Genomic DNA, 12,825 nt, shown 5'->3' with positions numbered 1-12,825 from the left:
AGGAAAATTCAGATTCTCAAATGAACAAATAACAAATCCTTTATGAAAATTTAGTAAAGGCTCTACTTAGCTTAGCAAAGATTTGCTTATCTGAATTAATAATTTGGAAACAAATGTATTATTTATAACTACATAAAATTTTCCAACCCAGTGTCAACTGCTGGGTATAGTTTGTAGGTACATATCTTATCTGTGCATATGTAATTTGAAGGCAGTTTAAATCATCTGTCTGATGTATAAAGTTATATAATAATATACTGTAATAACCCATCAACATAACTTTCTTAGACATCAAGAGGTAGCTATTTCTTCTAAACTCTATAGATTAAATGAACTCCCTCATATGGGAAATCAAGTTATTGACTCTAGTACATCCTTACTAGAAATTCTTTAGAAAAAAATATGTATATATTTAAAATTTTTTCTATAACAGTACTTAAATTTAGATATGTGTTAATAATGCTGTTATAAGCAAATAAACCACATTAACCTTCCAAGTTTTCTTTGATTTAGCTGCTTAATTTTCACATATTTGGCTAACTCCCTCTGGTACACTTGTTGGAATAATGATTTATCTCTCAATTGCCTAAAGGCTTAAAAAGATTAATTTAACACCTAAGATATTCCTTTAAATACAGAGCTAATTTCATTCATCTTCAAAATTCACTCCATATTTTTAGAAGCAACTCAAATATATAACACTTGACATTGGAAAGAGCAGTAACCTTCAAATCAAACTCACAAATGTAGCTCATCTTTTTCTTACAGGTAAAACACAGGGTAACAAATTACTCATAACTACAAAAAGACCTAATTAAAATATTTTATTTGCTGCAAAATGCACATTTTCTCATTTGGTATAACAGAAATACAGTTTATTTCATTTAGTTCCACATCCTGGCCAGAAAGTAAAATGCTTTTAAAATCAAGAAGATGCAAAACCAGACATATTGAACAAGAAGTTTTATGATTGCCTATTTCCATTATTTTTATGACACAGGTTATTATGTGAAATCTTAATCTCTAGTCAAAGGCATGTATGGCATATTATAGTTCTGTAATCTTTACTATTTGTAAGAATGAATAATGGAAGGAATTGCAATTTAAAGAATTCATATAATGACACACTCTTTATATTTCATTTTCATATAATATGTACAAAATATCAATACTATATATCTCAGCTAAAGATGACTTTTTACTTTTTATTTATATTTCAATATAGAATTAAATATGTGGGATGAAAATCTGTTTGAGCTAACTCCTAAAGCTCCAAATAAAATTAGATAAACAGAATGATGCAGTTGAAGTAAATACTGAAATCACCAGCAAAACAAGTTATTCTGAGATTTGGATATATGCAGGCACAATTGAAACTTAAGAATTTAATACCTTCATTTTAGGCAAGCACTTTATGAACTCTTAGATATGATAATACCTCAACTGTGGACACAATTGTACCCCAACAGTCAGAAACATTGTCAAAGTAGTCCTCACAAAGAGAAGTCAATGGGTGCATTTAGACATTGGCTCATGCTCTACACAGCTTAATAAGGCATCCCCTTGCTCCTATGACGGGCCACCAGCCCTCTGTGCTACATGGCCCTCTCCTTCCCTGCACCTCTAGAGAACCAAACCAGGAGGCACCTCCCTTACTTTCAAAGACAACACCTTGCCTTCATTCAGGATGGAGCCCAGGCTCCAGCCCTCTGCAAGACTCCATGCCTGATGGATCTGAGCTAGTAACTTCTCTGCCTCCAATGTAGGCAACACTTTTCCTGACCACACACAGGAAAGCAATGCCACGCTTTTCTTACCTTTGCAGCCACGGAGGAGTTGGGTTTCTCCAGCAAGTCCCATAGCTTCTTCCTTTTCTCAGGGCAGCAGGTGTTATCGAACTCTTCTCCCTCCCGCTCTCGCATGGTCTCTGCCTCGCGCCTCAGTTCTTCATTCATTTGTTCTTTCTTTTGGTGATACCTGGCTTGGCAACAGGACTCCAGGTAGATCTCATCAATGCCCCAGTAATCAAGCTCCTGACCGAAAGACAGAGCACACATTTCTTCCATCATGTGGAGTTTCCCTGTCCGGTAGAAATTTAAAATGGAAGTGAAGGCGCCTGGATGCCGATCGAAGAAGTACTCATTTTCGTTCAGATTGTAGTCATCGCACACCTCCAGGAGGCTCTCGTGCGTGTTGCAGTCCCGCAGCTTCCCCAAGCGTGTCCTGGGCAGACGGTCCAACGTTCTCCATAGGACCTCATGGTTCAGGCCCCCCACGTTGATTTTAACTCGCCGTGAGCACGTTTTGCTCCGCATGATGTCGACGGGTTCTGGTGGAAGAGAGAGTGTTGACCTTGAAACCTTTCTGTTTAAGCCTGGGGCAGCCTTTTCTGCCATTTTGAACTGAAGACAGCTGCGGAGCCAGGGTCTTCCACAGAAGGAGCCGCAGGAAGGTCAGCTAAACTGACATCCCTCTGAGGCAGGCATTTCCACGGCCACACTGGGAAAAAAAAAAGAAAACACAACCATCTGGTTACTCGCATTTTTCCCAAAGCATTTCCTCATCTATGGGATTGCTCTATTATTCATGCACAACCAGGAAGTATAATATTAATATTGTGCATTTATGGGGATCTAAATATTTGTTCTAAGATGCAAGACAAAAGGAAAAGACAACACAATGTACTATCCAGAACAGGCTGTATATTCAATTTAATGAACCTATAGGTTGACAATTCCCAAATTTGTCACCAGAGACCTCTTTTTTAATCTCTAGACCAAAATATGCATGTGCTGATAACCTCTTCCTAGATAAATCAGACACCTTAAACTAAACTGACACCTCCAACTGGCCACACCAGTTTCTGTTCCTTTTCCACAGCAGACATGGCCCTCCACACCACCATACCCAGCCAACCAAGATAAAACTGAGAAATCCTGATCCATTCATCCATCCACATCCAAATCAGTACCAGGTGTTAACCAACAGTATCTCCTAAACATGCATAAACCCTTCACCACCTTTGACCAATTCCTGTTACCCTTGAACCATGATGATGGTTCAAACCCTCTCTCACATGCATTTTTACAGCAGCCTCTGAGCTGGATCCTAAACCCATGTTTTGTCTACCTAAAGCCCATTCATTGTCCACACAGCTACCAAAATGATCCTTTAAGATACAAACTTGATCTTGCCATGCATTAAGTCCTACAAAGGCTCATCAATACTGGTGGTGCAAAGTCCACTTAGCCCTACTAGATCAGACCTACCTCTCCACCCTCACCACTCATCTTCCCTGGGCACTATATGCCAGCCACCCCAGGCTACACACATAATTGTCTCAAGCTTCTGACCTTTCTTTTGACTATCTGTTGCTTGCTCTTCCAGCCTCAATTCAGACATCACCTCCTCCAGAAAGCCCTCCATGATATCCCTCCACTAGAAACTCTCTGTGAATGTCTCTTCTATTTCATCATGCTACTGCAATAACCCCATACTCACAGGATGCTAGGAGCTCTTAAAGACAAAGACTATTTCCTCTTATTATATCCTTATCACTGAGCACAGTGCTTACATATTGTGAAGGTTTAATAAATATTACATAATGAATCAATTCTCTGTTTTCCAGAACACAGCTGACACAAGATCTAGTAGGGCTAATGTATGTGGCAAGAAAAACACATAAATGGAATTATTTGGATAACTTCCCTAAAAAGCATATATGTTTAATATGTCTGTGTGGATATAGGATGTCAGAATGTGTGTGTATGTGTGTATTTTTTGCTTCATAGCTCTTTTCTCCTTGTACTAATTCTTTAAGATGTTACTGCCCTAATATTCCCTCTTTTTGATCTAGTGTTACTTATTCTGATCTACAGCAGCAAGCACCTTCATATGTAATCTTCCCCTTCTTATGTGATCTTCCCCCTTATAGGTATTTTTAAAAGAAATTCGGAGCTTCAAGCAATTCATCCAAAACACCACTTTTAATGAAAACACCATGTTTCACAAAGTCAATGGCTTATACTAAAGGGAAAAAGGTTTTAAATTTAAGATGTCCTTATTATTAGAACTCTCTTTTAAGATACATGCATGTCTCTGGTTTCTCTGTTCTTGTAAGTTAAAATTACTTCTCCATCTGGAAACCAAGTATCCTCTCAGATGAATGTAAGTCAAATTTATGAGAAAAATACAGATGGACTATATAAGAAGTACTTCAAATATGGCCAATAAATGCACTTGAATTGGGATTTTTTTCAACTAAATAGTCACAGAAATATCTTAAGCATACACATTCACACTTTATCGTAGACAGAGATGTCTATTTTTATAAAATAGAGTTACAATGACTAAGTTAAATTCTCTGAACCTCAATTTCTAAGTCTAGAAAATGAGGATAATAGCATCTACTTCACAGGCAGTTATGACAATTAAATGAGATAGTTTATGTGCAGTGCTCACCACATACAGGTATATTTGAGTAGAATAAGAAAATGCTTTCTCCCTTAAGTTTGGTTTCTAATCACTGAAAGGAAACTAAGATTAGAAGCTATACCAGTGTCTAGTAAATAAATGTTAGCATTAAATTTTTTTCTTATGCATATGTTCTATCTTTTCAAGTGGATCATAAACCTCTGAGGCCAAGAATTGTTGTTCCCACCTTTTCTTTACTGAGCACTGTGCCTACAAATAACAGGCACTTCATATCATGTGTTTCTGATGCCACTGATCCCCATGTATTCAGGTAACAATGCTATATATATACAAAATTGAGAAGCAATATTACAGTCAGGCAAAACTGATGAAAATATAGAGATGTGGCAATTCCAGTGATGAAGCTGAATGTCTCTTCACCATTAAATAACTTAGTTGTAAGTGGCAATTAGCATCTCAGCAATCCATGAAGATTATGTGGACAGTCCCCATGAACAGCAAGCAGGAAAGCTAATCCATTTTTAACTTGGCTACAAATAAACATAAAATGAATTTACTCCTTCTGGAATATTACATCTTATACTGATGTGGAGAACATAAATGGTTTTTGAGTTGATTATAATATCAGATGAGAGCTTTTCCAAAAAAAGTGAGAACAAACTCAAATATAACACAAGCATCTCATGTTTGTGCTCAAGGGCTTATTGTGACTAGCTTTCTTGTAAGTCATTACTAAAAGCACAAATGCTATGTCATAGTCACCGGCAGGTCACCCTTTCGCTTAAATAATTTCATGCTCACTACTTACAGTAGATTTTCCTTTCTGTAGAGTGTGTCTCAACTGAGGAAAGGTCATAAGAGTTAAATTTCAAAATATCTTCTTTACTGATCAAGAACTTTCTATTATAAGAAATCCAGTGTTGATTACAAATCCCACAATAAAAGACAGACTGAAATTCAATGCCCTTTCTTCAGAGCAAGGGTAGAGGATCTCAGAATAGAAGAATGTGGCCTGTTGATTTGATTTTCTTAAGACCTAATGATGATGTGCTCTGATTATTGTTACTGAAGCTAAAAATTGTTTATTCAACCTTGGCAGAATGTTCTCCTGGTTACCTGACAAGAAGTGGTGGCTCAAAGGCATAAGTTCTCGAACAGTTGAAGAGCTGTGAACAGTGCACAGCATAAGACCAATCAGTAGTACCTTTGAAACTCACTGGGCCCTTCTGCCTGACTGCCTGTCATTCTTCTCCCTTCTCTCCTTTCCTCTGTGGGTTTTCTCTCCCACTTTGTGCTGTCTCAATTTTCACACACACTGCTTATCTTTCCTCCATTCCTCTCCTGTTTCCTATATCTTTCTAACCTCAAAGCCTCTTAACCAACTACAAAACTAAACTCTGTATTTTCAAACTTGTACATACTTTGTCAAGTTCCCTATATCCTTGTTATGGAAACTTCCTGAGTTGAAAATACCATGTCTCTCTCCAGGAGAAGAGAGAACCATCTAAACTGAGTTGTCTTTTCATGAGAGGTTGTAAAAGCAAGCCATGATCTGAGGCTCAGGACCCCAGGTCTAGGTGGACTGAACTCTGCATCCCTGCCTCCTTTGTGACTGAACTTCAGTTCCCTCACCCATTAAACAACAGCATTTCCAGGCCTGCTGTTCTTTGCTTTGCTATGACATCTGCTGAATGTTTTCTTCCTTATGATTCTGTGGCCTTTACCACTCTTCCTGCCCTGGCTGGTTTGGCTCAGTGGATTGAGTGTCGGCCTGCGAGCTAAGTGTCGCTGGTTCGATCTTCCAGTCAGGGCACATCAGAGAAGGAAAACTCTGACTCCAAAAAACCTCCGCTGCCTTGCGGCATACCTCTTCAGGGGAAAGGCTAAGGGAGTAAACCCCGACAGAAAATCCGGAGCCGGAGTCCCTAAGGCGGTTCGATGTTGTAGTCAACACCGGCAACTCCTGCGGCGCACCTGAAGCCAAGCTGTATTGACTTCGTCTTTCCCTTGGACCCTTCAGCTGCGAAGAGAGGGGGGGTCTGCTGCATGGGCAACAGCAGACCCTCCATATCACCCTGTCCAGGCTCTGTAGCTTCAGCTTCACTGGAGAGGACACTCCAGCGTCATCACAAGATGTCGATTCAACACGGGAGGAGACAGATACCGTGTCACTCCCGAGTTGGACTGCACAGCCATTCTCGGCGGTGCAGATAGACTCTTAAGAAGCTACACCATCGTCTCTCGAGACGGACAGCTGCCGACGACCACTCTTCCCCTCTAATCACTACCCTCATTTAGACAGAAATGAACATCATACCATCTCAGAGTCCATGAAAACATCCTTTCATGTCTAGTTTCTTATGAAAAGGTGGTTTTCATATTTCATTTCAAGAACCCTTTGATATTTATCAAGGCTTGAAATAGACTACTTTCAAAGTATCATAAAAGTTTCATTTACTTTACTTTGTGTTTAGTTACTTTTCTATATTTTAACCTTTTATTGTTAATCTATATTCTTTTCTGTCATACTGATTTTACTTCCAACAACAAATTTGTCAGTTCCTGCTGGGTTAGGTGTCATGTCTTGCCACTCTTCAGAGCTTGCAAAATTTATGTTTTTAATTTTAGTAATAAAATTGGGTATGATGCTATATTTTCTCACATATAGTTTTATAAGTGAAACCCCATAAGAATTAATCATGTAATTCAATTTAATCTCTAAGTATAATACAAAAAATAATAATTCACTATGTAGATGTTATGCACCTTGTAGAATTTATATAAGTAAATAGCCAGTTATAAACAGAACACACATTTTTATGTCAAGGGCAAAATCTCAGTGACTCTTTTATTTGGGCAGTTTGTTGGTTTATTTTACCTCACTCGATCAATTGAAATGAAAGTCAAGCTTGCAATAGTCAGTGGACCAGTGCAAATATATAAACATTCCTCCATTAGGCCGTTAGAGAAAAAAGCGATTCCTTAAACAATAAACAATAACAAACATTCTGAATGACTCATGGACATGGACAACGGGGAGGGATATAATTGTGGGAGAAGGGATGGGCTGGGAGGGGGCAACAATGGGGGAAAAATGGGACAACTGTAATTGAATAACCAAAAAATAAAATTTAAAAAAAAATAAAATAAAAGAGGCCTAGCCTATTAAAAAAAAAACAACAACATTCTGGGTTTGCACAGCTGCACCACGCTCCTACCAGCAGTGTGAAATTATGCTGCCACCCATTCAGGGCCAAACCTGACAAAACACAACTTTCTGATCATGGCATCGTAATTACAGCTTGAGGCTGCAGGTTTGAAGGGAGTGGGAGGAGGGGCAATGTAGTCTCAAAAATACTACCATTATGTCATATACTTGACACTTCATTAGTGTGGCAAGATAGGATAAGTCTCATGTATGATCCTGTGAAGATGAAAAGTTGATCTTTTTAAAGACCTAAGTGATGTTTAACATTTCGTTTCTCTGTTGCTAGTACACGCAGAGCAGGCATTTTGCAAACAAACATCTCTGAGACCTTTAAGTCTAAGTCACTCAGTGTGTTTTCTTAAATTTTCATGTATGGTTTTAAGTAGTAAATGCATCTTTTTTTCTATCAACTATTTTTGTTTCAGAGAGCCACAAAGATTCCTTGCAGTAGATACGTGAAAAGTAAGGCAATGTAACTGTTAGTTGGAAATATAATCAATGCTTTGAAAAAAAAAAGTTAATACTCACTTAAATCTTAAAAAGCATCTCCAGAATTTATTAATGAAGAACTATAAAATTAAGACAAGTGAAAAACAAAGCAAATTTATTTGAGGAAGATAAGTAGTATTTTAAAGTAAGGCTTTGGAAACTTTTAGCTATCCTAAGAAATTCAACAAACCTGCTGAATTTCTTTACTACCTGGCCAGAACAGCATGGTGATTTCCAGATAGAAAGGGGAGATGGGAGAGGGTAAAGAAGGAATCAATGGTGATGGAAAGAGACTTGGCTTGGGGTGGTGAACACACAATACAGTATAAAGATGATGTATTATAGAATTGTACACCTGAAACCTATATAATTTTATTATACAATTCCACCCTGACAAATTCAATTAAAAATATTAATGAATTTCATATTATTTATTGTTTTTAATATGTCAAGTTCTAGTGATGACTAAAATATTATTCTGTCTTCAGAAAGGTGGAAGGTGGTATTTTTCTGCAATCAACGGCTGCTAATATCAATCTGTTCCTCAATTTTAGCCCAGCTGCTTACTCTGTATGTAGTTTTAAAAAATCCAGGACTTTTATCCTTGATATAACCGATGCTTTTTTTAGATACACTCAAAGAAAATCCTAAAAGCTTTGCTTTTGGTGGTCAAAGGAAGCATTGTGTTGCAGCAAGAAGAGGATAAGATAGTAATAAGTAGAATATGTAATATGAGTATCTGTCAATATTATAGATGTCTCCAAACAACCAAATTTATAAACTATTTTATTTAGACACATGATTTTTACTCATCGGAATAGAAAACTATTTAAAGAATCAGATCCTATATATGTGTTTGCTATAATTACTGTTAAAACACTCAGTTTGCCTTAGAAAAATGACCTTTATAAGACATAACCAACCAAAAAATCCTTCTGTGCTCTAAAAAATGTAATACTGATGTTATAATGCATCTTAGACCTTTTACAAACCCAGCATAGTTGTCACTGAAAATTTTAAGTCTGTTTTAAAACACACACAAAAAGGTTCAAACTCTTATATGAGCATTGAGTCATTCAGCTGGTGGAAAGTTTCTATTATGAAGGTAAACGTGCCCTTTACATTGGGGTGAAAGATGTGTTCTTTTAAATGTCTTCTTTTGCAAAAGCTTTCCCAGTGTCACAGTGGAGTGAAGAGGGTAAATAAAGATGAAAGGTGATGAGAAAAATAAAAAAGGCAGACAAGAAAGAAACCATTTGTGCCACTGGAAAGGATGAGAAACAAGGCCAGGCTTCCCTGTAATATCCTGATTTAAAAAAAGAAAATCATAAGCTTTGCTTGCTACCTGGTGTTCTGTGTGGATAATACAATCTTCTATTTGTGCAACTGACTTAAATTTCATATTCTTCTGGGTGTCTTATGGCATTGGTTAGATTAGGCCTCTGAGAAACTTAGTAAAAAATGTTCATGAAGTTTGGATATGATTTGAACATTTGGTTGGATTTCTTCCAATAAAATTAGCTTTTCAATCATGAAATGATTGGTCTGGAATGTTCAGTGGTAAGATTCTTGACAAGGGATGTTTCTCACTTGTGTTCCATTTAACAGTAAAAATATACTTTCCAATTGCATTCCAGCCCCTTATTTCCCCATAATCAACACATTAGAGGCAACTTGGCTTTTTAAAAGCTCAAATACTGAGTCTGATTTGAGATTAATCTCTATGACTTAAACATTATACTACTCTTTACATAGCCCCATGTTTGAAGAGTAGAATCACAGATCATGGCAGAAGAGAGCTGGGATCTGATCTGGTCCAATTTCCTTATTTACAGCTTTGAGAACTGAGGTCACATGACTTTGCTGACCTCTGGTAGTTGCTGAACTTGAGCTAGAACAAGATCTACAGATGCCCATAGAAGTCTCTTTCCATTACACCCCATTATTATTCTTTGCTTTTCACCTTCTAGTCAAATTTTTTTTAAGTTTTTATTTCTTTGTGTACCCCCATGTTAAAATATTGATTCCAACTACATAAGTTAAGCTACATTATCTCCTATATACTGTTTGTTTCTTTAAAGGGCAATGGCTGCAGGCAGGCAACTTGACCATTTTCTGAAGAGAGGTGCACATCATAGAATCTCTCTCATGACCTCTGCTTCCCTAGTATTGGTTTTTATGGTAGCTCCCTCCTTCTGTTCCTGACCCCTCCAGTCAGTTCTGCATGCTGCAGCCCCAACACCAGCAAGATTAGGGCCATCTCCTGTAGAAGACGCTCCCACACTACCCACTCTCAGGATAAAGACATGGTCCAAAGACTGCAAGGTCTGTCCTCTACTTACCTCTGCAGTTCTATCACATACCTTGCTCCCTCTCACTCTCTCTGTTTTACCTTTTACTTTCTCTGCATGTGCCAGTCTCTCTCCACCACAGGGAATCTTCACACCTATTTTCACCCCTCTTTACCTGCTGATAACAATTCAAGGATCACATCTTGGAAAGCCCCTTGATTTCCTTGATAATAAAATAATCCTCCCATTTTAAGAATTTATATACTCATAGTATCACATGCCTTTTACTTGAAGCACTTGTCACAACAGTAGTTTTATACTTTTGGAGATGAGTATTTTGATTAATATCCAAACTCCCCACTAGACTTTAAGTTCCTGGAGGGCACAGACCACATTTCCTCTTATTCATTATTTTATTCCAAGTGCCTGGTATATACTAGACACACAATAAGTATTAGTTGAATGAAAAAGTAAGTGATCACATTTATATTTTATTTAGAAATTATTTTCCTCTATTCCATCTACCTCACATTACATGCCACTTCCAAAATCCAACATGACTTTCATGTATAAAATGTTCTTTTCCACATTCTCCATCTGATAAACTCTTACTCATTACTCAAGGTCAAGAACAAATATCTTGTCTAGAGAATTAATCTCTTCTGCCACAATGGGCTAGAAGTCTGTTCTATCTATTACAGTGCTTTTCTCAGTGTAGCATAACTGTTCGCTTAGAATTCTTTTCTACTTATTCATTCTGCAAATATTTATGAGGCTTTACTTTGCTGGAGGCACAGTCTCTGACATAAGGAAGCTTTCCTTCTAGTGCAGGTAGGTAGACATTCTATATACAAACATATAAGCAACTAAGTATGATAAAAGCTATAATGGAGATGAAGGAGGTGCATGTGAGCTTTAACTCAAAATACTTTCTTGGCTGTGAGTTTTTGAAAGTGATGAGCCTGTCCATACTTGCATATTTAGTATACAAGTGCTTAAGAAATGTTTGTGGATTACCCAAAAGAACAAATGGGTGAGTGAATAATGAATTTCATAGCACTATTATTCCTTTTCTTGGTTAAATGGTTTGGTTAACACCATCAAATATCAGTTTATAGTGGTGATTTCCAATTTGCTTAGTTCTGCTGGCTCTGATTTGCCTATTTTAACAAGGCCTGGGTTCAAAATAAAAGCTACATTTTCTGGAACTATGCAGGGAAGAAGTGATAAATAATTCTCTCCAATAATTACTTAGAGACCCAAGATGGAATATGCTGCCTCAAAACACTACTGGGCCCGTTAATGTTCTTGCTGACCCCAGATAACCACCTGACAAGGTAGGCACAGAAGCAACTTTTCCCCTGTTGCGATATTGACAAGATTGCCTCCGAACTGTCTTCTATCACTGAAATTTTAAGGTTCAATAAGATTTCTGTGTGAATATCTTACATCTACACATTTCCCTGGACAGATAACAAACAGGAAAAAGTTCACTCCAGTAAATTTCTTACATTTAAAATTGGACAAAAGTGAATTTCTATTTCTCAGCTTCCACTCACTCCTAGGAAAAATATTCAAGCCAGAAAAATCAATATGATAAAATTTCTACCAATAAAAGAATAAAGTAATAAAAACTACCAAAGTTAGTGAATCCAAATATAAAGTTATCAAAGGAATGACCCTACAGAGCAGTATTTGGGTGGGAAAATAACTTAAGGTGAAGGGCAGAAATTTTTCCCATTGCATTCAAATCACAATAAGTAGGTAGCCACGTTTTCAGACTGAAAGCAGACTACTGTCAAAATTCACCCCAAGATACTAAGCATAGCCATATCTATTGGTACCTCTCCTGACTAAGCATATTTTAAAAACTGGTTTCTAGATTCTAGCATCACACACACACACACACACACACACATACACACACACACAAAACAGTTTCTAACAAATCAATGGGTTCCTTCATTAATGGAACTAATTTTAAAAATCAGAATATGTCACAGGTAATTGTATTCCTGACAGTTTTTGGTGCATTAAGGAGAACTTGGAAGAGGTTCACTCAACTATAGACATCCAATTCCATGTCCCTCATAAACACTGTTTTTCATCCACTCTCTCATCAATGAGGATCATTAAACAACATTTATTAAGCATACATCTGTATATGGCACTTTATAAATATTCTTCCCCTCATCTCTGCCCCCTTCTTAATCTACCATGTGTCTCTGTTTGGTAAAATGCTAGAAAACTACAATGATGATAAATAATTAATGGTAAGAACATTAAGGCAGATGGATAAGATGAATCTTAGAATGTTAAAATTTACTGCTAATAATATAATTTAGCACAATTTGATAAGCAAATATCAAATCATTTGATGAGGAAAATGAGCTGAGTGCATTC

General features: G+C 37.1%; 1 protein-coding gene across 1 annotated transcript in view; it reads right to left on the bottom strand.

Moving 5' to 3' along the window:
• Window positions 1-1,305: 1,305 nt before the first annotated feature.
• Window positions 1,306-12,825, bottom strand: part of LOC150004494 (potassium voltage-gated channel subfamily B member 2-like) — a 38,625-nt gene continuing 27,105 nt past the window's right edge. The window contains exon 2 of the mRNA XM_090283721.1: window positions 1,306-2,499. Coding sequence (XP_090139847.1) covers window positions 1,740-2,396 — 657 coding nt within the window. The 5' untranslated portion in view covers window positions 2,397-2,499 and the 3' untranslated portion in view covers window positions 1,306-1,739. The remainder of the gene's footprint in view (window positions 2,500-12,825) is intronic.

Source organism: Furipterus horrens, unplaced genomic scaffold (assembly GCF_987537825.1).
Source record: "Furipterus horrens unplaced genomic scaffold, mFurHor1.1.pri manual_scaffold_7, whole genome shotgun sequence".
NCBI classification, from domain to species: Eukaryota; Metazoa; Chordata; class Mammalia; order Chiroptera; family Furipteridae; genus Furipterus; species Furipterus horrens.
Note: the sequence above shows the minus strand (reverse complement) of the source record. Positions and strands in the feature narration are given on the sequence as shown.